Genomic DNA, 27,684 nt, shown 5'->3' on the forward strand with positions numbered 1-27,684 from the left:
TTCACTTTACAGCGGTGGACAGTTGCTCATAACTCCTTACCTGCTTCTACAGCCCGGACGTGATGAGCCAGCGTAGTGTGATGACGCATGCCGGAAGAATGAGTGATAACCATGCCCTCCTCTTGAGCCTCGCCATCGATGCGATGATGATGATGATCCAGTGTATCCGGAGTAGTGTGAGGAGGAATGCCAGCCTCTACGGAAGCGCCCGAACAAATCGCCAGTGTCCCAGTCACGGCTGCTGCGGGATGCCCCGCTGGACATCCTGCAATCAAAGCTGTCAATGGATCCACCTTTGGACACGTGCTCGTGAAGATTCATCAAGTACTGGAATGCCTCGGTGTACAAAGGTTCCTGTCCTGGATGCTGGTCAGGATGCCACCTCATCTGCATGCGACGGAACACCTTCTTTCTCTCTGCTGCATCTTTGACGGAAAACACCGCACGCAGATCTTCTTTGATCTTTGCCCCTGCCTCGTCCATGCTCAGTTCACTGTCCTGGCTAGCCTGGCTGGATTGGTCAGCACGTGTGGAGGTCCCTCGGACCCTGGCTGAAGGTACTCCGGTGAATATTGCCATCTGAGTGGCAGCCGTGTGCTGGCGGTCTAGTGCACTCGTGAAGCGATACAAGTCATTCACGCTGACAATCTTCTCGCTGCCTGCACCGATATCGATCAGGAATGTTCGGGCAAGAAGGTTACTGGTACCAGGTGGAGTTGTTTCTCTGATGATTTTCGCAAGTATGTAAACATCTTCCTGGTCATTGTGGAAGACCACCAGCTCAGATTGTCCAAAGTACAGCTCTTCTGGTTTCTCAGACGGATCAAACAAATCAAGGTCAGTCGGAACCTCTTCACCAAGAGGTGGTGACGAGTAGTCAACACCTGCAATCGACTCATCATTGTACTCAGCTATATCCTCTCTCGTCAGGGCATCTTCGATGTCACTTGGACTGGCACAGAACAATATTGTTGTGAGATGTTTAATTTCCAGAAGTGGCTTCTTGTCACACAACACATCACTGATCTTCTCTGCAAGCTGCTTCATGAGAAAGTATTGATCGGCGGGATCTTGTGTGATCTCATTACGGATGAAGATGGCAAGGCGGGGATGGATCTTGTAGTGACATGACTGGTTTTGCTCACTGCCTTCAATGGTGCGTCCATTGTACTTGAGAATGGTCTGAATCATACGCACAACCACGACCCGGGCGCTCCAGAGCTGTACCAAATTGTCATCACAACTCCTGGGATCGTTTCCTCCGTCTTTCAGCAGACGTCTAATGCCGTGGCTGAATTCCGGCGATTTCAGCAGGTCAAGCCTGTTCCACAGTTCAGCGTGTAACTCGTCTGGTCTTTGCTCTACCATACCATCACTGTACTCATAGATCACGTTTTCAGTACGGTCAATCTCGTCATCGTCAAAATCCTCCGATACCACCTCTGACAGTAGTTGTACGCCGATGTCCCTGGCCATTTCTGCTTCTAGTTCCTTTTGAACATAGGTGGCCAGAAACTGCAGCTCGTTGAAAGCAGTCATTCTTCGAAAATAGTACCGTCTATTATTCATCACAATATCAGCCACTTTGAGAAGGCTGATTGTGGCATAGTTCTCGTCTTTCATTGCTTGGCGGATCACTGCTGGGAGGAATATTTCACCAAGAGTTGGAGGTTGGGGAGCATTTGTTACGGCCACGCTAGCAGCTGATGATACGGATGGGATTTTGTTGCTTCGGATGCATCTGACTAGTTCCAGGAAGCAGAAACGAATTAGCTGATAGACATTGGCATCATGTGTTACATGGAACGTGCTCTTCTCAGACGGATATGCTTGCTTGATAAGCCGGAGAGCAAGAGCACATTGCTCAGCTGTGAGAGTATCTGAAATGTGGAGACACTTCTTGGACATCAAGTGCGGGAAAGCCTCCCAGCCTCTGGGCAGCGTTGAAAGGTACGGCTCTGTCCGAATGCCATGCAAGCTGTCTCTGGTTACTTGCCCAGGAGGCAAGAGTAGCTTGTTGTCATCAGCGAGTATACATGGCTTGTCCTGCAAGATCTCTCGTATCTTAATCGCGTACATATCCGCCTGTTGACACTTGGCATTTAGGTACGTATACAGTTGCGTGATAATGTTCTTGAGGTGTTCTCGATCCTGCTCACAGCCATCGGCAATACGGCTCAGAGTGAATGTTCTAGCTGTGAATGCCTGCATCAAGTGGCAGAAATGTGCCAGAACAACACGTACATCTGGTTCATGGCTGATTTCCAGATGCGCACAGGTTTCTCTGCCGAGCTCGAGTTTCTTGCTGCTGACTGGTTGCACAGTCCAGGCAATGTTGTAGCACTTGTACGGTACTGCTTCGCTCAGTGAGACTGGGACGGTTCTGCTATACTGTTCCAGGTGCTGAACTGAGTCACTTAGCAGATTGGGTAAGAAATCCTGCTTCACCACTGGGAAGACGAACTTGATACTGGAGACATTTCTCATGAAGTTCTTTGCAAGCCGGATTTTTTTCTCCTGCTGGGCTTTGTGATCCTTATCGTGGTTTGGAGGTTGAGTTTGGATAGTCAATAGACTTTGCCTGGCAAGGCTATTGAATGTGGCGATTAGCAACTTGCCGGCTGCAACACCCTCCTCCACCGACAAACTCTTCAAACCGCGTGCTGGTTGCCCACCACACCAGGTGTACTCGATGCTCTTGGCCAGGTCAATGAACCGGCTGTAGTTGACTGTAGCAGCTAATCCAAGTTCTTGCAGAAGCTTCATGCGGTCATAGCGCCACCACTCGTTACCATGCCAAAACTCGTTGGCGAAGAAACCAGGATCTACGAATGCATCAAACACTGTGTCATGTTTGAAGAGTTCACTGGCTACTCTCTGCTGACCATCTGCTGCAGTCACAAATGGAACTGGCTTCAGTCTTGTCAAAACGGTGGTCCTCCCAGCGCCATCTTGGATAGGAAGTATCTTATCCTGTATGCATCGCAAGTGTTCAACACGGTCGCCTTCAGTCATTAGCATCAGTGCCGGGATGATCAACTTGGTGAGAACATCCACTTGACTAAGTTTCCGAAGACCAAGGCACTCCGTCAGAAAAGACTCAGTGTAATAGTCTAGTCGCTCAAGAACTTGCACAGACTTATCCCGATCTTGACACCACTTGTCATATCCGGCGGTGGGCAATTCGTCATCCAGCTGGAAAAACTCCGCAACTCCTGCAAGTTGCACTCTCTTGCCGCCAACTGCAGGATAGATTGGAAGATGGCGGAGAATCATACGCTGGGAGTCTGACACATCTCTATAGCCGCTAGGTGTCATTGGAATTCCAGATTTATGTTCCCGGCACAGGTCAATGAAGTGCCTCAGCACTTTGTCAGCTTCACCAGCTGTGAGTTTGTTACCCAGGGCTGAGAAGTCTACTTGCGCTAGCTCTTTGATCAACCTGTCCATGTCATCTTTTGCAGTACAGCCAGCCGCAATCGTGCTGAAGGTTTCGCTCGCATCAGCTTGCTCTTCCAGTGATATGTGATTGGTTGATGGCAAGTACATGCCCAGCTTGGCTAGGCCCGAGAGCAGAGTGTCGGGTCGGATACTGCTGTCGCCGCCGCACTTCAGGATTCGTGCAGCTTTCTGCGGCGACACAAGCAGCTCAACACATACATCTCCTTGAACGCTGACTGCCGAGATGAAGCACACGTTGGGTAGTGCCGCGGCAAGGGCATCCCACGTGCATTGCTGCTGATTGGCTAGGATGTACTGCCATAAACTGGATAGCCAGTCTGTTAAGGATTCTTCAGGCTGATGACACACTGCTACTCCTCGGATTAGACAACTGTGCAATGTGGGCACACTGCTTGCTATATCACCCAGAGATAATAGTCTTGTACATCCAGATTTTTCCAGAGACAACAGTTGTTGCAGGACTTTGCACAGTGATAGAAGTTCAATGTTCACCACAGTGTCCAAGCGGTCAGCAATCAGTGAAGGAAACTTGGTCAGTATCGCTGGCTCAGCCTCGCTGAATATTCTCAGTTTGTTGGACTGCGTAAGGAGCAGTGGGAGGCCTGTTGCTATTTTATCAAACTCAGCCCGGTGTTTATCTGGCGGAGCTTCTATTCCAGGGGCCAAAGAAAGGCAGTAGTTTAGAATCCAGCTGATATGGACAGGATTGGCCTCGTTTCTTCCAAGGACCTGGTCCTTAATAAGCTTGGCTGCGTTGTGACGGAGAAATGCTCGCAGGTATTTTGGTGACATCTTGGTGGCGACATCCTCCCGTGTCTTCTGTGAGCTTCCATTGGATTGCTTTAGGGAGTCCAGCGGATGTTCTTGCTGATGTGATGCTCCAGAAGGACCGGCGTGGGCACCATGATACGCAAAGACATGTGTACTCATGGCCTGACCTCCACTGGTGCTGTCCTTATGCTCAGTGCTTGCATTGAACTCTTCCAACAGCCAATATGGTGCCTGTGTCAATGGAACATCAATACCAACGACAAGCAGGAATAGCTCCTGCTTTGCTTCTTTTCTATGCATCTGACTATGAAACACGCCTAACTCCGGTCCAGTACAGGGTCGCCACGGTTCCCATATGGCTGGGTCGGCATGGTGACTGGCCAAAACCTTCCACGCTGGCTTAGCGAGCTCCTCATACAGAAGATGACAGAGCAGTTTCCACTGGTCTCCCTTTGCACCCCCAGCCCGTGGGAATAGAGAGTAATACCAGTCCAGGGACGCAGATACCATAGTTTGGCGCGGTGCAGATGTCTGGAAGACGTCTCCACGGTGTCCGATAGACGTACGTACGTTCGTTGTTGTTGGCCCGGCATCTGTCCTGGAATCTCCAGTTTCACTGGGTTGATTGTGACACGAGGTGACAAATTGACGAGCTTCTGAGAGTAGCTGGAGATAGGCAGGTAACGCTACACTGGCAATTAGCCAATCGTTCCACCATGCACGAATTCCTCCAGCACCAGAGCGCACATTGTCCAGGTGCTTGCGTGAGTCATCCAGAAGAAAGTTACCATTGACGTGAACTGGAAATCCTGATTGAATTTGTGTGGGAAGCGTTGTGAATACTTTGCCGTCGCTACATTTCTCCTCGCCGGCTTGAGATGACGGCACGGAGAGCCTTACAGCAACACCTGCCTGTGGTGACAGTCCATGACGGAGACCTTCCTTGATGGCTTCATCCGTGCTCAGGTTTGCTTGCACCTTGGTAAGTGGAGGCTGCGTGAGATCCACACCAGAACAGCGCATCATCAGCCACTGTTCTTTCCGGACACTTGGACCATGAGTTTGCAGACACGTTTCTTGCTGCGAACAAACAAACGTCTGTTGACGCCAATCTTTCCCAGACGCGTGCCGTGCTAGACCCGATAGCTCATCACGCATGTTCGTTCGGCTAATGTGGTACAGTGTCTCAGTGTACACATTACCTGCAGTCGTTGTGAGAACGGAAACTTTAATTGAAACAATATTTTTCAAGAAAAGTAGCAGCTCAACGCCGTGCACACCCAGCTGATTGAACAAACGTTCAATCTTGAGTACAGTCCATTCCTTCGGATCCTTCCCGATCTTGCATTTAGTCTTGTAATGGCCTCGCAGTGGAAGACGAAACACTGTGGACTCACTGACGGTTGCCCCTGCATCCTCCAGTACTTCTCCCAGGTAGGGTGAGAACTGGTCACAGAACTGTTCCTCTCTTTCTGGGGTCACATTGAAGCATCGGCCGGGTTCGGAGCATGTGGCAGAAGGCTCAAATTCCAGCAATGGATCAAAGAAACAAAGGTTTGTACCATTGTCTCCACGAGACAAGAAGCTAGGGCAGTCAGTGAGATGGTACACTGCATTAAACCCTATTCCAAATCTTCCTGTCGATGCACTGTCATCCCTTTTGCTGCCACTCCCAAGTTTGGAAATGCCTGCGATATCCTTGTCCGTGAAGGACCGGTTGTTATACACACAGAGTGATGGGCAGCGCTGAAGTTGTTTCCATGACTCCGTGTTAGGGTTTAGCAGCTTCTTATTGGGATAGTCTGCACGTTTATCCAGAATGAAGTGCATGGCAGTTGCACCTGCGTCGTCGGCATCCTGTATCAGCTCCTTGAAAATGCTAACGTCCGATGGGTACTTCTCCAGAATGCCGGCGAGACGATCGCACAGCCTTTCCTGCTGACCAAACTCCAAGCCAAAATCTAGACCTTCAGATTTGACCAGTCTGCTCGCAGCCCGTTCCATGCTCAACTTCTCTGCCAGATGCCATGAGATAGAGGGATGAGCAAGGACAAGAAGCGAGCCATCGGAAGTTAGCTGCTCCTCAGTTCCATCCAGCCAGGGGGTGTCATTGTAGGACAGCTCCCCCAAGTAATACAAGTGCCCGTTTTTGGCCGGCAGGACAATCTTGCATGGAAACTCCTCGTGGAATTCTTGTTCCTCCACCAGCAACTCGGCTAGTTGACACAGTAGTTTGCACAGATTATTGTACTCAGCAGACCTGTTGGCGTCTTCTGCAACTGATGTTGTGTTGTACACTTCATAGATTATTGACATGACCCTCAGCATATATTCAGGACTATATTTATCCGTGATATCAAGTAACTGCCAAAGATTCCGGGACGACCTGTGGCCGACACTGACGGAGTTGAAGAAAGGAGGGTGGTTCAGTTGGGGTCCCATCCTTCTTATTGACCGGCAGTTTAGCGTCTCAGCACGAACAAAATGCCCAAGGTGAAAAAACCAGGCTCTTGAGCATAAGAAACCCTTTATCGTGCTCGCTTGTGCGGTTACTTCGGTGGACTTTGACACATCTGATTTTTCTGCTGCAGTGTTGAGGTACGTATAGATGTCAGTGGATGCGTCCTGGAGAAACGCTAGCTTGTGCTCCTGCACTGTAGCCCGTTGGTTGCACAGCTGTTGCAAGACCATTTCTTCATCTTCAATACGCTCCTGGAGTTCTTTGTTCTCTGACAACATTATGTCCAGCTGCTCGAGGACTGTATTCAGTGTAGGTGTGGAGTAGCCCAAACATTTGGCCAGGTGTGAATGATGTTTACCGGTATTCAAATCAACCAGTGGTTTGACTGATCCTGCCAGGTTTACGAACTCCATAGTCTGTGACTCGGCGGCACTGACGAATGATTGACCATCACCAGCCCAAGACATGTGGTATGTGGTAGGTTTCGGCGCCACCGGGAGAAACTCAATGTGTTGCAGTTCAGATTTAATTGTGCTGATTTGCTCAATATATCCTGGTGTTGATAGCAACTCCAGCAACAGACAAGCTCGATCCTTTTCACATTCAGGACTTGCATCCGAAACTGACTTTGCACGCCCAATGATCTCCTCATTGGGCAGTGTCTCGTGAATCATGCCACATTGCTGAAGGACAAGAAGATGCTCTGGCTCAAATTCATAGCATTTTGCAGCAAATTTCCCATCGTCCTCCAAGTACAACTGGGACAAGCGTGACTTTCGGTCCACAACTTGGCTGCATGCAACCATATCTCCTGAGCTTGACCGAATGCACTTCTCAGATTTGAGCAGCTCTCTACTCCAGTCCTCTTTTTGATCAAGAAGAAGTTTGAGGAACAGTGCATGACTCTCGTTCGGTATTCGCTCACCCTCGCAGAAGAAGTAGTCTCTGTAGAATGTCTGAAAGTCGACCACATCAAACTCCTCCTTATGCTTCCGGTACATTTCTGGCAAGGCCAGCGCTGGTATCTCTAGTGCCTGGAGTAGAGTTATTGCAGACGTTGCATGTGAACGAAACTTCTTGCAATCCACCCACTTAATCGAAGCAGCATTCATCCATTCGCCGCCACCATTTGTCCGCAGCCAAAACAAAGCCGGTGCGTTTGTGTCCAATAGAAGATGCAGGAACGATATCGGCAAGGCTTGCCAGAAGGTGCTATCCTGGAGGTGAGGCATTGCACTCAGCAACATGTCGTTCTGCTGCAACCGGTCTAGTCCAGCCAGGCGAGTCCAGTGGAACAGGGCTTTCAGGTAAGAGCTGGTCACTGGGTCTTCAAGAAGACTCTTGTTCCACTGGCTTCCAAACTTCTCATCATCAGCGTGCTCGATGTCTCGCCTACTGCTGGCCACTGCAAAGAACGCGTTGATGTGAACTGGAAACGGTTGTGATTGGGGCAACGGTAGAAAGCAGAAGACCTTGCCAGGATCCGGGCGCTGCATTGTTTTGTCGCCATTCAATTTGATGGCAACACCTCCCCAAGGTACGACGCGCTTTTCCCTGCCTTCTGCTGTGGAAGCACCAGCAATGGCACGACCGTGTCCACTGCCACAACTGATTAGCCACTGGGAATTTCGCCTGGCATGATCACGTGTCTGCATGTACTCGGCTTCCATCGTTAGCAGGTGCTGCGTCTGATGCTTGGTGTATGCGCAAGCTGCTTCGGTTTTCGAGCTGTAGCCCTCAACCCATGTCTTCATCGCTCGGCGACATTCGAGAGCGGTCCGGCAGCACCCATCGTTATCGGTAATGGGATCAATCTCTGTAACTCTGCATGAGAAAACCTGAGTAGCGTCTACTTGGTCTGCAGATAGCTTACAGTTGTCATCGATAATGTGCACGGATATCTCACCAACACTCTGTAGGAAGAGCAGGAACCTCTCTGCTTCGTTGCAAAGTTCATTTAGGAGAACCGTCTTGATCTCCTCCACGGTGGTGGAATGACCTTCCCGAATGTCACTGCGTTTCGCCGTGGCCTCCGTTCGCAGGGGGAATCTGAACAAGGTATGCTCATATGGTTGCAGGTTGTCACCCAGCACACGGCATCCCATGATGTTGTCGTATGGCGCCAGCTGGTCCTTGAAGCTCTGTAGCTGAGATTGCTGAGTGACAAAGTCCACTGTCATGCCGGGATTTCCAATGTCGACGAGCTCCCCCAGGTTTTCAGCATGAGGGTCCAGCAAGACCAGGTACCGATCACTGATGAAGCTAGGAACGTCAGTGAGGTTGTAAACGGATGAGAAACCCAATCCAAACTGGCCTATCTTCTCTCGACTGTCCAGCTTCGTTGCACCGCCCAAGCGCAGTATGTTCCGGAAATCTCTCTCCGCAAACTTGGCATCATTGAAGCACAGCAGTGCAGGACCTTGCCACTCAGCCATGCCTGGATTGAAGAGAGTCTCTGTGCCGTGGTGCCTGGCGTCGAGCAGGAACGTGATTCGGCTTGCTCCGGCGTCATCTGCGTTCTGCACGAGCTCCTTCAGCACGGTTATGCCCATTGGGTACTCACGCAGCAGGTTGCGCAGGCGTATTGTCAGTGGCTCTGCCTGTCCCTTTCTGTTGTATGTGAAGCCCAGTGGTTTGCGGTTGAGCAGATGCTTGGTCATAGGCTCAGCTCCTAGAGTTCGCGCTGCTTCTGCAGGCAGCCGTGCCAAGTTGTGCATCTGTCCACTATTGCTCAGTAATTCTGAGTCAAAGAAATCCGAGTCGAGGTACGTGCAAGATCTAGGCTCGATCAAGTGCTTTGACATTGTAGGCAGGAGGATGCCACTAACAGCAGTGCACGTGCCTGGTTCCTTGCGTACCATGTCTGCAAGGTGCCGCAGTAGGCACTGGCATATTTCAAGCTGCTCGTCGCTGAGTAGCTCTTGGTGTAGTTCTGCACGTATGCGCCGAACTATTGCCACCAGATCATCGGCGCCAAGCTTGTCCCGGACACCTAGCCATTCAAAGAAACCCCGTGCTTTCACTGGCAGTGGCTGATTGCCCGTGCTAAGGTCGTTGACAACGTAGCAGTAAGGAAGCAGCTTGGTGTACCACCTATTCTCCTTGGTGAGGATATGAACTGCTTTGCACGGCTCAACAAAGCAGTGCTGATCCTTGATCCACACAGAATTCTCTGGCAAATCATCCCTAGTTAGCTGCTTTAACCTGGCACCCAGTTCACTGCACACTTTCATGACCGTTGTTGAGATGCTTTTGTCTGTTCGCACGTTGTCGTCACTCGTCGTTGCTGCTACAATGTGAGTGAACTGCCTCACAATGGAAGAAGTTGACGGCACCTTGTCTTTCAGCTCCAAAAGGGCCATGATTTCATTGAACTGACTATCTGTCATGGCCAGGTCCTTTTTGAGCAAGGCTTCGTCAAGAAGCAACTCCTGTGAGCCGCAGATGTGAATGTGTTGCTGACGATACATGCTCTTAGCGGAGTACATCCCTGGCATGCGGCTTCCTGTGCAGTCAAACGTATAGGTAGGCAGGCCTTGCGATACAGGCAGAATTGGGCAGGCGATGAGCAGCTGTGCTGTGTTCACCAGTGCACTACTGTCCTTTCCCTTGGAGATGTCCTTCAGGTACTTCAAATACTGCAGGATGGAAATGCACCGCTGGAGGGCTGCAGCACGCTCCAAGTGGGGTACAGACTCAGCCCGCTCCTTAACATACTCGATCGGTAGCTGCCCGTCTATTAAGCCGGCTTGAAGAAGAAGAGTATCTCTGTTCTTGCTGGCTAGCAGTGACGCGTCAGGGAAGTAGTCATCATCTGCCGCACTGTACAGGTCGTTCAGGACTGGGTTATCGCTGTCTATCAGTTGCCTTGCCATCCTCAGTGAGCCATGGCTTGTCGGAATCTTGAGCTTGCTGCACAGCAGCTCCAGACACCAGTCATTTTGCGTTGGCGTGTAACTGTCAACTAGGCATTGAACCAAACGTGTGTACGCCTTCAAAACGTCCGGCCTGCTAGTGTTGGCAGCAGTCGCACATTCGGCCAGTACATCTTCGTAGAACTGCCGATAGGTCATCGCATGGCTGGCATGGCTGTCGCTGACATCTGCGGGCATCTCCCTCAGTGCTTGACGTACATGTGGCGGCTGCTCGACAACAGGTTTGTTGAGACTATCTAGAAGCTGCACAGCATCCGGGTAGTAATCCCCAAACATATCGTAGTCCACCAGGAACAGCGCTTCTTTCCCTGTAATCCATCGCTTCTGAGAAGCACACCAGAATACTGCAAAGTTGCCGTCACTCAGCACTTTGTCATAGAAGCTTTCCACGATGCACGCACGATAGGAGAACGTCGAGGAGTCGTGAAGTTTAGGAAACAGGAGTCCAAATACTCTGCGCTGTTCTTCCTGTGAGGATTGTGTGGCAATACTTTCCAGCAAGTGTAGATAAGTGTGTGGAATGACATCGGACAAAACAGCTTCGTTCCACCGTGTCTTCAGACTGCCATCATTCGTATGCTCCAAGCTCCGGCGGTCTGTGGCCATGGATAGGCAAGCATTCAGATGGAATGGCAGTCCTGTGGCAATTGGCAGTGGCAAGAACGAGTAGGCAATCCCTGAAAGATCAGGTTCAGCAATATCACTGGCAGCGTTCCACTTGATTGCACAGCCACCCCATGGCACCAGACCGTTTTCTCTGCATTCAACCATGGTCAGCTCCTGCAGAAGAAGAGCACAAAAGACAGAAATATTTTCATTGCGCGAAATCGCATTACCCCTGTACATATTAAAGGGGAAGTTAAGGCAAAAATTAAAATTTCACCAGTTGTAGTCTTCGGGGTGCTGAGTCGAATGGTCGTGGTCCGAGGAAGCTGAGACGCTCCCTTCCTACTTGAATCCCAATCGAACTCGCGCACTTCCACCGAAACTGGGTGACTGCGCCCTACTAGATGGGGATTTGTATGCAAAATGTCACTAAAAGCGCCATTTCGTTCTTATAAAAGCACGGATGACCGCGATTGGCCCATATGTTGTAGTCTTTTGGACGCTGAGTCGACTGGTTTTGGTCCGAAAAGGCTGCGATTCGGCGTTCCTCCTTTATTCCCAATCGAACATGGTTGAAGAAGCGGTCACGTGCTCCTGCGTACACCAGTCACCTGGTCACCGTGCCTGCAGGGTACAACTTACTAGCCTGTTTGACCTTTTTTGGGTGCAGACCTGTCACTCGAGTTGAACTCGAGTTGAACCTTGGTGTGAAAGTTGTCACCTGCTGGCGTGGTGACCAGGTGATTTGGGCACCCAGGACCACGTGACCACTTCTTCAACCATGTTCGATTGGGAATAAAGGAGGAACGCTGCATCGCAGCCTTTTCGGACCAAAACCCGTCGACTCAGCGTCCAAAAGACTACAACATATGGGCCAATCGCGGTCATCCGTGCTTTTATAAGAACGAAATGGCGCTTTTAGTGACATTTTGCATACAAATCCCCATCTAGTAGGGCGCAGTCACCCAGTTTCGGTGGAAGTGCGCGAGTTCGATTGGGATTCAAGTAGGAAGGGAGCGTCTCAGCTTCCTCGGACCAAGACCATTCGACTCAGCACCCCGAAGACTACAACTGGTGAAATTTTGATTTTTGCCTTAACTTCCCCTTTAAATCTGCTGGATGAAGATGGAGATGCCCGCGCATTCGGTATCAGGGAGTAATAAAATATCGGTATTTTACTGCTCCTTTCCTCAGAATCACGCTGTCCAGTGCATGTGGGTGGGTGTGTGGGGGGGGGGGGGGGATAGCATGCCATCACTTATACTTGTCGGCTCAGGCTTACGCGGGCTACCAATCGACGCGGTTTTATGGTCATGGCTTGAACGATGGGTCTTTGCCATGTGGGATTTCCCCTCAGCAGAAATTATAAGTTGCATGCGTGTACAACAATTTTATTTAAATTTTATGCTTTTGGTGACTTCACTGCCGTGATGGAGGCTGGCCGGCGAGGAGCAGGTAGCCATCGCTTGTGGAATCAAACACATGGTTCCACAATGTTGCTGATTCACCAAGAGCCAGGTCCATACGAGGAACATAAATCGTGTTATTTGCCATCATGACAAGTGCATTTCCATTGTTTTCAGTGTATTTCCATCATTCAAAATTTCTGAGATTTTTCCTTTTACCTTCATATTCATACTTTATTTTTTCATGTTCGCTGCCTCACTTGCCTACTGATCTGGAAAATGTGTGGTATGTGGCTGTTGGTTAGGGTGCATTCATACTACAGGGAATCAGCTAACTTTAGTACCGGTTTTAGCGTAACAAGTCTCATGTTGCATTCACATGCGCCAGTACAACTGATCGCGGGAAACCAGCAGTCGTACAAACATGACTCCCTTAGCTGAGGGAAACTAGTTCAAACTATCTGGCATGTAAAATACCGGTATTCTGGACTTCTTTTGGATGCTTCGCCTGTTCTGTCCGGAGTGCCCAAGGGATCCATTCTTGGGCCTCTCCTTTTCCTTGTGTATATTAATGATCTTCCCAGTCATGTTGAAGGTGTGTCCTTATTTGCTGACGATACTGCACTGCTCTGGTTCAATGAGAGTCTAGACAGGCTGTGAGACAGTCTCCCGCGTGGCATCAACGCAGTCCATCAGTGGATGACTACCTGGAGACTAAGACCTAATGTCGCCAAGACTGAGATATTATTCCTGCCGAACTCAGAGCCAACCCCTGCATTCACTCTTCCCGGATCCCTCACAGACCTCACAGTGGTAAAACAACACAAACATCTTGGTTTGGTCATTGACTCAGACTTATCGTTTTGTAGACATGTTGACTATATCTGTAGCAAAGTGAGCAAAGCTGTTGGCTACCTCGTGTCTCACTGCTCCCACCTACCGCTTGAATTTTTTTTTCTACAAAATCCACATATCTCCAGACACTGGGGTGAATGATGGAGTGTGGTGGTGGGGCCCATTAAGCTCCGCCGACCAGAGGTCTCGGCTTCATAGCTCCATGGACAATGCATTCGCCTTTTTATCATTGCTATATTCTCCCCATTTTTCTCTATTGCTCAACCACCTGGTCAACTCTACTAAGCAAATCTTTAATGTTTAATGAGTACCCTGGAAGTCCACAAGAAGAGGATACTGAAAGTCCTTTCCCGTAAACCATCATACTTTCCTTCTGCTGAGCTGTATGATAATTATTATGTTTAACACCTTCCCCATCTCTAGTCAAGCGGATCGAAAACTGTGAATTGTTGTTCATTCTATTCGTCTCGACAAAGCCCCGCTACACTTGCGTAAATATAACTGGTTTCTTCCCACTCGTCCTACACGCAATTCTTGCACTTTGCCTAAAGCCCGAAAATCACCTTATACCAGATTTCCGTTTTTCGCTGCCTATTCTCTCTGGCTGGCCCTGCCTCTATCAGTAAAATAGTCTTGTACTTCAGTACACTAAATGATTTCAAGTTCAACATGAAGCTTGTGTTCTAATAACTGCTAATTCTTCAACTCGGATGGTGAGTCAATTAAATTATGATGAAAAAAGAGAAGGACAAAATGCTCGCTGACTGGATAAGCTCTGGTTACGTTGGTGGACAGTTAGTCAGAACTCGTAACATTTTGTCCTTCTCCTTTTTGCTAATTCTTCATTCAGATTTGTTTCTCTTCGTCTCGCCCTGTGTAGGTTATTGCTTCTTGTAATTTGTATTTTTTTGCATTGTTTTTGCTTACTACCATGGCTGGCTATCGCACCCCTCCCTCCATATTGGCCTATATTCCCTGGCCACGGGAAGGTGAAATAAATAAATAAATAAAATTTACAACTCCCTGATTACTGCCTGGCACGTGTACTAGGTTTGTCGTGCCATTGCTGTATCTCCATTCTGCTCATGACGTTGCAGATCACAACCAATTTGAAATCCCACGAATTGTGCGCATGCGGTATAAGTAAATGCCGTGCGGATCGGATCGTGGCAATGTATCGATTTGTGTGTATGGTCGTCCTGTGCCACGCAAGAACTCCCATCAGACTCCTTTCTCCTCTGCCCTATTCATTGATTGTCCACTTTCCTTTTAAAACTTAGGAACGATTATAAAAAAAGATTATAAAAATTGAACTCGGATAAAAAATTTCACGGTTCGCGTGAGACTCGGCTGGAAGCCGGGCTTTCCGCATCCGTAGGAACGCCACCACCCTTCAAGGATCAAGGCGCAGATGCAGCTCCTAAAGCGGTGGGAGGTTAGCGGTGGGAGGTGAGTAGATCAGCTCACCAGCAAGTGGTCAAAGACCGAAAATCCCATTCACTGCATCCATGATACTGAGCCAATAAATATAATCAAAATAGACCGAAGAGAGATTGGAAGCTTTGTCACAACTCTGAGTTTCACGTATTATTACGATCATCAGGCAACTGATGGCTCCAAAACGGGCAGCCTGAACATAAGGGGGAGCAAGGTGGGAAATTCTGATCAAAATAGAAGAAATCCCATGGAAACGAGTTACGAAGCAACTATCCACGACTGTAACAAGATACTTTCTGACTGCTCATTATCTTGTTACAGTCGTGGATAGTTGCTTCATAACTCGTTTCCATGTGATTTCTTCTATTTTAATTATAAAAATTGAGGACTGTTTTGCAATGAAAAAGAATAGCTGAAAAAAGATGAACTTGAAAAGCGTGCTCAGGATTAGATTCTAGGACACAAGCATGGTCTAAGCAGGTTCTGCGGATGTCGCTCATAGATGCGAAATTTCTAGCAATGGCAGCGGAGAATGTTCCCATATATTTCCATCCAGACAGTAATGCTGACACATGAAACAGCCTATATGGACAGAACCCTTATTGTCCTTCCCATCAAGAGGAAATTCACACGCACATACACACCCAACCATTCATACCAGCACACGTCGTAAACCAACCACAGTGGATACCACTGCACATGTACAGCCAACTGCTAGTTGTGGATGTCTCACCTTTGACTGTAATGTGCCAAGTCCTGCACACATCAACCAGTCTTGTGTTGTTTCTATGCCATTGGAAGTAGATGCCGGTACGTTGTTGAAGCTCTGAGTCCCACGTGATGTTATTGTTGTGCTCACTTCAATTCTTGCAGTGGACCAAGTCAGCTTGTCAGTGTGTTGAGCGGCGATATAGTTATATACATTGGTACCAAACCTTTCGTGCAGTCTGCGCAGATCTTGCCTAGACTCAGGAATCTTTGCCGGCTCATCGCCACAAATCGTGGATTGCCCAGCAAAGAGAAGCGTTGGCTCACAGTCATCTGAGCGGATCTCGTAGACCTGTATCTGTCGCACGCACTGCAAATATAGAATCATGTCAGACAGCTTGCTCCAGCACTTCTTGAACACGTCCCGGATGTCCACGGATGTTTTGCAGATTTCGCTTGTCGTGTTCGGACTGCGCAGTGGCAGCCGGAACAGTGTGCCTTCGTACGCGTCGTTCATGTTGCAACCAAAGATGTTGTGATAGGGCTTGAACTGTTCAGAGAACGGTTCCAGACCTTTGGGATTGCGCACAAAGTTGATCTTCATTGCTGGCGTGTGCTTGCTGACACGTTGAGACCCGAGATACTTGGCGTGCGGATCAAAGAAAACTATGTAGTTGCCACTAACAAAGCTAGGCACGTCTGTCAAATGATACACAGAACTGAAACCGAGCCCGAACCTACCAATCTTGTCAGGCTCATCCTTCTTTGTTGCACCACCAAGCTTCATGATGTTGCGGAAGTCACTTTCGGTGAACGCAGCATCATTGTATGCTAACAAGGCTGGCCCTTGCCATTCTCTCATCTCCTTGCTCAGCAAAGCGCCAGTCCCTTGTCTCCAATCACGCCAATCAAGAACAAACTTCACGCTCCCGGCACCAGCATCATCAGCATTCTGTACGAGCTCTTTCACAATCGTTTCATCTGCAGGGTAGTCTTCCAAGATATGGGCAAGGCGATCGGTCAATTCCTGACCGTATACTACGCTTTCAAATTCCAAATCATCCGTTTCATACTCCATGCTTTCTGATGGCAGCATTCTTGTACTGAGAGATTCAGCTCCTAGGTCGTGAGCAATAGTGGCCAGTCTGCTGTGGACAATGTTGTCCCATAGCTCGGTCCAGCTACCAGTCCCCTGCAGCAGATCAGAAAACTCCTCTCTGTCAATGTAGGTGCACTCAATTGCTGGCAGCATCAGTCCCTTCATGGTGGGAAGGAGCAGTTCGCCACCAGGCACCAATGTTAGTGCGTTCAACTTGTGCAGCACCTCAATCAACTTGATGGCTAGATCACGATGCTCTTCGGACAACGGCGTTCTCTGTCCTTTCTCGTCCTGATAGCTGGCATGGAGGCTGGACAGAATTGCATGCAGATCAGTCATATCCAGTGTGACCTTGACACCCAGGCGGCTGAAGACATCGGTGTGTTTATGTCCCTGATCAACAATAAATCGGAATGGCATGAGGTCTGGGTAACCCTCAGGTGCAGACATTGCAGCTTCACAGGGAAGCTTAAACATGGCGTGTTGATCACTCCAAATGCAAGTCATGTCACCAAATCCAGATGCATCAAACTGATCGGTATTGCTGTCCATATGCTGCTTCATGAATCCATAGATACGGTCCATGCAGCGACCAACATTTAGTAGTACTTCTAGCACCTCCAGACTCTTCCGCTGGTTATCATGCGCTGGAATCTCCGCAGCAATAGCCGTCAGTACCTGAATCTGTTGTTTCATGTCTTCCAGCGACGGAGGAGAATCCGTGTCCAGGGAGCATTGACTGAAAAGCCAAGAGCATTCTACATCAGGATCAATGTCCACAAGAAGTGCCACTGAACCAACTGCCCTTTGACACTTCGGCACTAGATCGGCAATGCTAGCAACAAAGACAGGGGATTCTTCAGCCTTCCATGGTAAGTGCCAGTCACCGGGCCTTTGCATAACTGGTAGAAATGGCACCGTGCGCAGGTCTTGTAAAAACTGATTTCCAGGTAAATTATCCCTGATCCTTTCAGCTATGATGCCGCACAGATAAGATACAGCTTGCTTATCCAAACTATCAGTAGAAGACTCTGCCAGGTACTTAGCTGCTTGAAGTAGTAAGCTGACAGGCAGGTTTTCGACCGCTGAAAGCAAAAGCTTCTTCTCGCTTAGAAATCCGCTGATGTCCCGTAATGTGTCCGATGGCCGCATGCTGGGACAATTTTTAAAGACGGTCCTGATGCGTTTGTCTATGGTGTACGGGTCAATCAACTCCTCTGGGAAGCAGAGCTGTCCAGCTTGAGATCGAACACACTTATTGACTTTCAGAAGTTGGACACTCCAGCTGCATGTGTCTGGCTGGTCTCGCCCGAGTCTAATCAACATCTTGAGCCCGTTGTCCACTTGCTCATCAGTCAGACTAAGCAGGTTACTCATGAACTTGTCACGGAAGAAGCTCTGACACGTGAGTGCACAACTCTTTCGACCAGATAGATCTAATATTCTGCTGAGCAAGTCTTCATTAGCACCACCAGTGTTGTCGCCCACATAACTGTCACCAATGGTCACCAAAACATCCTTCACAAAGCCTGCTAAGCGTTGATCGTGGAACAACTGCCGATCTAGGATGGTAGCAGAAGTCAATTTTACCCACTGGCCGTGCCCAACGCTTGTCCACAGGAATGGGACGGTGGAAGTGACCTCCTTAAGTACATTGCGTTGCAGATCTGTCCATGGATTGCCTTCAAGCGTAGTAAGGGGGAGCACAGAATACACTGTGCGTGCCACATCATCTGTCATCTTTGTATGTTCTCGCTCAATGAGTTCCTTCAGGCCAGACACCAAAAGAGAATACGCCTTTGGAACATCATTCTTTAGAAGGCTAGCGTTCCACTGTCCAGCAGCACGGTGTTCCTCTAAGCTTGGCCCTGTCGCTGACAGCTGAAAGAAGGCACTAATATGCAGCGGAAGACGTGTGCTAATAGACGTTGCAAGAGCCCTATGAAGTTCTCCGTAAACTGGCTGAATGCAAGGTGGTCTGCCATTGAATCGTGCAGCAAGCATTACCCAGGGCACGCGAGCAATGCCAGTCTCTGCTTTCAACTTCTCTGCTGATTCTAAACTTGCATTGCCACCAAACATTCCAACCACAAGCCAGTTTCTGGTGATATAGTGAATCTTGTCTGTCAGGATCAGCTTGTACACGGTGAAGGGAGGCACTTCGCCTTTCCTGCTTATAGTCACCATGTTCTCACACATTCTAATCCAGCTGCCGTCGCATCTCTGTGTTGTGCTGAAGAGCAACCTGTCCGCCAGTGGGTCACCAGCAATGTGCTGATTGACCTCAGCTTGCCAGTGACACAAAAGCTCTTGGTTGCCATTCTCATGGATCACGTCAATAGTGACTTCCTTGATGTGCTGCAGAAAGATGAGCAGCTGATCCATGCTTTTACCAAGCTCAGCCAATTTATCACGAAGCTTGACTGTGCTTGGACAGTGGCTAGAAATCTCACTTGGTTTGCTCCGCAGCGGAAACCGGAACAGCGTGCCAGGGTACTTGCATGCAGTCGGAGAGAGCACCTGGCATTCACAAATTCCATGATACGTGGAGAACTGGTCAGCGAATATGCTGACACCTTCCTGATGCTTGATGAAATCGACCAGCACTACTGGCTGGTGAAGAGTAGATCTTACACCAAAGTTCTTGCCCGCAGGATCAAAGAAGATAATACGCTCTTGGCTGACAAGGCTAGGCACATCTGTCAGGTGATAGGCACAGCCGAAGCCAAGTCCTTTGTGGCCGATTAGGGATGGATTTGATTGCTTTGCTGTTGTTTTGAGTTGGCGGATGTTGCCCAAGTCCTTTGCGGTAAACTCAGCATCGTTATGGAGCCATAGAGTGGGAGCTTGCCACTGCTTCAACTCCTCACTCAGCAGTGTTCTTTTACGAACATCTGGAATATGACGGCAGTCCAAGGTGAATTGCACTTGCGTAGCGCCAGCATCCTCAGCATTTTGAAGCATCTCCTTGAAGAACAGCTCCTCGCTTGCCTTAATCTCTGAGTCTGATTCGTGAATGCTGGCAATTTCATCAAAATACAGCACAGGCTTTTCATTCACTGTGCAGGTCAACGAGTCTGACGGTAGAATGTGAAGGCTGAGGGCGTCAAGGTTGTATCTTTTGGCGATGGATTCATCCAGATCTGGATGCAGCAAATGGAATTGAGAGACAGTGGTATATTCAAACTGTCCTTTTGGGCAGAGCAAGAAGCTACAGTCACAAAACCTGCAGTGTTCTGCATCAACCAGAGTTGAATTCGAAGTGGGCAGTAAAAGACTTCTCTCAGCAGCCTGATCATCATAATCAGACATCATAGATGGATGTCTGATGATATCCAGCACCAGTTGAAGTTGACGGTCAGACATTCGTTCACCAGCAGGAACATCATCGCGCACTTCATGCAGAATATCCACCAAGCCTTTCTCATCAAGGCAAGCGGAGCTTCCAAATGCCTTGAAGAATGACTGGAACACTGGTACCTTGCATTCGTCACTCATCTGGTAGCGGTATGGTTGTATGTACTCTGGCCGTATATCCTTGGGTAGGTCATACAACAATCTGTGCGGTGACACAAACCGGCACTGCTCGCGAGTATTCAACCACACCCAGTCACGGCCAGTCAAGTATTGTTCCACGATGCTCTTACTCTTGCTTCCATCTCTGTCGTGAAATGCCTTCAAGTACCGGTACACTTCAAAACAGCTCTGATCATAGTAGCGCCGCATGCTCTCACTCAGCACACTTTCCTGGGGCTGTGATTCCAATGTTTCAACCAGCCCTAGCAGATGCTGAATAGCAACATTGTGTAGATCTGGAACCGTTTGCAAGCCGAATCCCAGTAGATCCTTCTCGTCACTACCAATGGCCTTGAACAGATCAACATCAAGCAGCAAAGCACTGCTTCCAACCAGGAGAGTGGCTTGCTTTCTATCAGGCATGGCGACTAGCTGCTCGGGTGTGTACAGCTTGTTGTTGTCGTCTCCACACCACGGTAGCATGGCCGGGTAGTCATCGGATGGAGGACGTTGCTGTGCCATAAAGCAGCGTGCTTCTTCTTGTATGTATTGCCCGCACGATGCCACCAAGTCCAATCTCGAGATGAACTTGATGATATTCACGGTTCTCTTCTTGGCAGCTTCTTGACCCGCTGACCCAGTCATGATACGAGATACACTGGATACCCGGTCCTTCAGTACTTCCACCCTGGTTTCAGCTGTAAGCTCAGCCTCCTTCCTGAGGCCAACCATTCTCAGTCCAGGAAGCCAGTTGTCTTCATTGATGCCCTCAGGTACGTGTGGAAAGCAGTGTTCACTATCGTCATACAGCTGTGCCAGGACGTCATCCGGATCAACAAGATCGGTTGGTCTTGCCAGTGAGTAGCGAGACGGTGAGCAGGGAACAAATGCCATTGTTCTGATCCTCTGCAGAGATTCCTTCTTCAGTTTTGACGTCACAATCAGTTCCATAGCAAAGTTGAGGATGGTGATATTCACTGGCCAGGTAACTGTTGGAAGAAGCCATGTAACCAGTAACTCGTCACACGTAAGCTGGGGACATGAAAGTGCCTCCAGCAGGCTCTCTTCTTTGCCGTCTGGTGTAGGCCGCACAAACTCCACTGGCAACTTTAGACTTAGCACAGCTTGTGGCACGTTTCTTGGTAGAAGAGGGTGCCGCTTACCACTGCTAACAAGATCCATGGTGTGGCCAGACGAGTGGCATACGTAGATCTGCAATTTCCTTAGCAATTCCTTCTGATCTGAAGTGAATTCGTTAGGTGAAACTGTTGCCAGGAATGCAAGTAGGTCTTGCGAGGCATGGATAGACAGTGAGGCTACACGGCGATTCACCTCCTCCACAGATGAAGACCTCACCACGTTGACAAGGGCAATTACGACAGCAGTGGGTTGGAAAGGTAGAATGTATTGTCCAATGATTCCAGCGCGGTGAACAAACTCCGGTGGTCTGGGGATGACAGTGCACCCTGCCACTGTTAGCAGCTCCTTGACGGTGTCCTCCATTCTGTCTCCTGCACTGACAATTGTTGACTGCTTGCAAAGACAGAGCAGACGGTCAGAGTCTGGACCATCAACTGCCGGTATGAGAGGCAAGCCTTCAAGTTGGTCAAGGTAATTCTTCGTCAGGCTGGAATCCCTGCACCAACTCCACACATTCTCCAACCATGCTAGCGGTGGGTAGTTTGCTGCACCATCGGCGGACCAAGCTATACTTGTTGTGTGGCCACGTTGGAATGCCGGACTCCATGTCTGAATGGACTGCACGAGAAGTTGCGGCACATGGTCATCGCGCAGCAACTGAAACGTTGGATGGTTGCTGCCTAGGGATTTAGCAAGGTGGACAATAGTAGCCGCAGTGCCATGATCAACTTTTGCCAATGATACTGTGTCCAGCATTGCACCATCCAGGCCAGGTAGAAGCTGGACAAGTTTGGCAGTCTCTGTTGCGTATATTGGCGAGCCGTCATTAAGAGACCGCACCGTTGTCTTGTGCAGTGTGGGAAAGACGGCTAGCAGCTCAACGTCCTTCATTATCCTGGCGGCCTCCTGCTGTGACAGCTTAGCATCCACTTTGTAGTCGGCCAGGATGAAGCTAGTGATAGCACTGGCAACATCTCGCTTGCCTTGCATGTACTGTTGGCATGCTGGGCTAGATTCCAGCAGGGTGCGGATGATTTGCCGAAGAGAAGCGGGTTGGATGGTGCGCCTTGCCAGTGTCTGCTTCAAAGCGTCGTCTGAGGTGCTGCTTAGCGTTGCCATGACGCTTGGTGGCAGAAGAACTACTGGTTCGTTCATGGCCAGGAGAAAGGCGTATACAGCTTGGGTAACACTGTCCGTGACGATTCTGTTGTGTTCAGTTTGCACAGCAGCTGCTTGCATGGCCCGATTGCACGTGGCTTCCATGATCCAGGCATCCTTGACTGCCAGCCAGGAGCCACCTCTTGCCCATGACCACAGGAGCTTCTCTTCAAACAGGAGAGGCAGCATGCACTGCACCATGAACATCCAGGGTGAGTTTTCACTTCGTTCCACCCGTGTAATGTCGGGCCATGCATAGTACGCACGGCACACCGGCTTGTCATCGTCGTCATCACCTGCACCAGGCTGGATCGTGTCAGGTACAGTGAAACGACAGTCGTTCGTCAAACGCTTCAGCGTGTCTACATAGGCTGGGCTGAGGCAGGATTGCACAAGTTGAATATTCCATTTGGCTTCGCCCGACTCATTGTCCGCGCACGGCCACTTGACAGAACGTCGGTCTCTGGTAACTGCAAAATTGCCGTGCACGTGAACGGGCAGGCCAGTCTCGATTGGTGTGATTGGCAGGAAACAGAACACTTTGCCTCCGCAGTTGCTCTCGTATCTCGTTGTCCGCCAGCGCTTGGTCCAATCAGCATCATCTTGGATTGGTGCTGCAATGCCAACCCATGGGTGAAGATTCTGCTTGCCTGCGATCTCCCAAATCTTGTCATCGTTCGAGCCAACTGTGTGCCGCACAAGCCAATCTCGAGCGGTTGAAGCATCATTGCTGGAGTGTAGTGCGACACACATACGACTTTCCAGCGTTGTGAGTGTCTCGGACTTTATCGCGTTGCGTAATCGCTGGCTCATTTCAGTGTCAGAGTCAGTTTCTCCAATACATGTATAGGTGACATGCATGATACGCTTAGCAGCACTGGAGCGTGGCTGCTTGAACAGCTCGAGGCTGCGAATATTCGCCAAGAAGAGTAGCATTATGTCAGCCTCCTTCTGGAAAGAAGCGAACAACTTCTTCTCTACGTCCTCTTCACTGTAGATGGTCTTGGATAATAGTGAGTCTTGGTCCTGGCGCAGGGGGAAGCGAAACAGGGTTCCGGTGAAACTCTCTTCGCAAGGAGTGAGTTGATGCTCCAGAACATTGAATGTCGATGCCTGGCCAGGGAATGATCCTGCAAACCCTTGCACTGGGAATTTGACCAGTTCTTGCATAACACAACGCTTGGCACTAGTGGCATTGGTCTGGTCGTCGTCAGAATCATCATCATCATCGCTGTCAGTGTCAGTACTAGAAGGGTCTCTGATGTGGCAAAGGATTGGGTCAATGAAGCCGACGGAAGTTCCACTCAGGATGGCTGGAACATCTGCATCAGGACACAGGAAACAGAAGTGAGGGAAAGAAAATCTTGTCAGTGATGCCTGGAACATGCATGCTGTCTGTTCATTACCGGAGGGCCCACGGAGCATTCTCACATGCAGTGCTTCAAAAATATGCACTTGAGCAAGAATGCTTCAAGGCTGGAGGCACTCATACACGTTTTCTGGCAACACTTGGAAAGCACTGCCACTAATTTCAAATTTCCAAGTTAACGGTGAAACACTACAGCCCTTGAGCTACAGTAACTACGAACACTGTAATTCGAGTAACTTCTGCGTCGTGCTCGCCTACACAGTGTAAGACCAAACGGAATGGGAAGCTTATAATTCTGAGAATAAGACAAGTAGGCCGTCATCAGACAGCTGTGATCACAACTACCACCAGTGCTGGCTGTCCTAGCTACCAAGGGGGTTGAAGGGGGTTTCCCCAATATTTACACACATCAGCTACGTGCTGTCACAAAGCACACCCCACACCCATCACAGAGCACACATTAGTGCGTTGTGACTGTCTCCTAGCCAGCCCAAGGTACAATATTTGTCAAAACAATCCGGCCAATGCTGCATGCATCGTAGTCGACTACCATGTGCAGCATTGGCCGGGTTTTTCTGGCGAGTATTGTGTATTATGGGTATCAGGGTTCACAGATCTGATTCCAGCAAGAGGTGATGTTTAATCCATAATTGCAAGGGAACTAAGTGCCTTACCGGTCAGATGGTAAACTGAGTTGAAGCCGATGCCAAAGCGTCCGACTTTCATCACATCCTTTTTCTTCTTGCTGCGTGACGGGCGACAGATCCCTTTCCAGTCGCCCCCGCGAAACACGCCATCGTTGTACTCGTAGAGTGCAGGGCCTTGCATTGATGCCATGTTGGCGTGAATCAGATCACCATCACTGTACTGTTCGCAGTTCAGTAGAAACTGAACACGCGTTGCGCCGGCGTCATTTGCATTCTGAAGCAGTTCCTGTGTACAGACACAGTTGGAAAGAAAAGTCCAGTTAATAATAATAATAATGACAGTTCGCATTGCATGAGGTCAACGCATCTGTTAACAATTTCGAGCCAAGCAGCTCTATCAGAAGCAGATTGCACAGCATCCAGAAGCGACAGATTAATGCATTGTAAGTCTTTCTTGACAACGTCGATCCATCTCAGAGAGTTAACCTCGTGAAAAATCCACTTTTCTCATGCCTGACCGAGGGTCATTATTTGCAAGGTTCAAGGTACATTACACAAGTTAAAGTACCTAACAAAATGAGTTGATTTCGGAAAACGTCTGAACGCCTTCAGGACACTGGGTTGTATCATCATCTTGAATTTTCCTTATGTGGCTTTTTCTGTGGATTGCGTAATTACGCGTCTGCGCAATTTTTGGAATGATTCAACATGAATCGCATCTTTTTCTTACAACTTCCGTCTTGATGCCGTTATGGGTGCGCTGCTCGGATAAGCGAGACATAAGTGTACTAAATTTAAAAGAAAGGACCAAAATGTGGCATGTTATCCGTAGTTTGTGTCCAACACTAACAGTTACAATGTATAAGCAAGATGTTGTGTAATCAGAAGGTGCAACAGCTAGCACAATACTGACTGATGTGGCACTGACATTCAACGACCTGATGACTTGCTGATAACTGTTAGTGTTGGACACAAAATTACGGATAACAGGTGACATTTTAGTCCTTTCTTTTAATTTTATTTTCCTTGGCTCTCCATCCGAGACTAAATTTAAGTCCACCTCACAATTCTTTTCCCGGATTCAGTAGAGAGACCATTGAACAACGTTTTCGTGACTGACATGATAGTCGTGAACCATTGCAGCCACTATGCTTGCCCGGCTGAACGCCGATGCATGTTGGTGCTGTTCAATACAGTCAGTAACTCTGGCATATATCTCAAATAAACTACACTATCGAAGGGTCTAGGTCGAAGAAAAAAACTCTTAGCTGTATAAGATTATCGCCGAAAAGCTAAGATCAAAATCTAAGATTAATCGCTTGGCAATTGCACAGCGGAAAATTGACATTAAAATATTATGTAGAGCTAGTCCGCAAGTGTGTGGGATTGAGACACTTTTTGACTTGAGTTTTTGTTGTGTAGATTCTCTCAATTTTGCACAGGCTTCCGGTTAAGGGTATACTGGGAAAAATTCGAAACTCAGCGATCAAAGAAAATGAGGTCGCCAGTGCAGAACGAAATTGTTCAGGCTTGCAACATGTTTGCAATTTTGCAGCTGGCCAGCACAGGACATTGTGGTGTCCTTGCCATTGCTCAAGACTCCACTATCTTCCTCTTGAGGAGAGCTTTCCAAAAAAACTGTCAACTGGCGCTGCTTTCCTGGACATGTCAAAGGCCTTTGACAAGGCCCAGCATCAGACACTTATCGAAGACCTATTCCAGCTTGGAATCTCCGGCACAGCCCTGAACTGGTTAAGCGACTACCTCTCAAATCGTCAACAACAAGTCGTCATCAGCGGCGATAGTAGCTCATCTTTCACGTGCTCAAGTGGGGTTCCCCAAGGGTCTGTACTGGGACCACTATTGTTTGTCATATATGTCAGGGATGTGGCCAGTGAAGTGGATCAGTTTGCCGTCCAGGTAACCCAATTCGCGGACGACATCATGCTACACGATAGCAGGAAGGACAAGGTAGTGCTGTCACACAACCTGTCTTCAGCCATCACCCATCTCAGCAACTGGCTTGGTGAGCGCAACCTAATCCTGAATAGTCGAAAAACACAAATATTGTTTATTCCTGTCAATCGTCATGACGACAAGACATTGAATGTGCACTGTGCAGCTACACTCCTCCAGCAAGTGACAAGCGCCAAGTACCTGGGCTTGCACATCGATGACGACCTGAAATGGAACACAATGGTTGACCATATAGCCAAGACAGTGTCCTCAAAGATTGCCATTCTCTTCCGCCACAGGCAGTGCCTCCCAATGCCATGCCGCTCAACCTACTTGAGATGTATAATTTTACCCACATTCCAATACGCGTGCAACAGCTTTTCCTCTTCCCTTTCCTCTGCACAACGTGATCGTCTTGAGAAACTTCTCAAGCGAGCTGTGCGTGTTGTCTGCTCTGCTCCGTTCCTGTCTCCAACTGCCCCTCTTTTTGAACGCCTCAGCATTCAACCCCTGCAATCAATGTATTGCCGCAAACTCCTCCTGCTAACCTTTCGTGTAATTCATAATAACTGTAGTGTGCTTCTTCATGACCTTGTCACACCTCTGTCACACACCCGTCGAACGAGGAGCACAGATGTTCCCCTGCTTCTTTTCCCGAGGATCATATCTGCCGCTGCCACACGCAGCCCTTCATATCAATGTCCCGCTCTCTGGAATAAGTTGCCTGCATCTATACGATCACTGAAGAAACCAGGTCAATTCCGGACCGCTCTTTTACCCCACCTGAAAAATTCACCGACTTACGTTGCTCACTGATCAAATAATTATGCAATCTTTCCTCTGCTAGCTAGCTGCTGTCTTAAATCCTACTCTTTTTTTCTATTTTCTTTTTTTTTCTTTTTAATCTTTTCCTTACATTTGTGTGCCTGTTTGTCTTTAGTCGATCTCATGTAATAAGGCAACACTGCCTGTTTGTTATTCGACGTTAAATAAACCAATCCAATCCAAGTTGAATGGAAATTACGATCCCAAGAATACCAAAGTTATCCAGTGATAATTCAAATCACATGCACGCGTGGCGGTGTGTGTGTGTGTGTGTGTGTGTGTGTGTGTGTGTGTGCTAGCACATTTGATCCATGTGCCATTGACGAAATAGAC

General features: G+C 48.8%; 1 protein-coding gene across 1 annotated transcript in view; it reads right to left on the bottom strand.

Moving 5' to 3' along the window:
* LOC135812052 (sacsin-like) overlaps positions 1 to 27,684 on the bottom strand; it is a 34,979-nt gene that overhangs the window by 3,597 nt on the left and 3,698 nt on the right. The window contains exons 2-4 of the mRNA XM_065325380.1: positions 24,598 to 24,856; positions 15,667 to 23,876; positions 41 to 11,409 (exon numbers count right to left, since the gene is read on the bottom strand). Of these exons, the coding sequence (XP_065181452.1) occupies positions 41 to 11,409; positions 15,667 to 23,876; positions 24,598 to 24,856 (19,838 nt within the window). The remainder of the gene's footprint in view (positions 1 to 40; positions 11,410 to 15,666; positions 23,877 to 24,597; positions 24,857 to 27,684) is intronic.

This window comes from Sycon ciliatum, chromosome 1 (assembly GCF_964019385.1).
Source record: "Sycon ciliatum chromosome 1, ocSycCili1.1, whole genome shotgun sequence".
NCBI classification, from domain to species: Eukaryota; Metazoa; Porifera; class Calcarea; order Leucosolenida; family Sycettidae; genus Sycon; species Sycon ciliatum.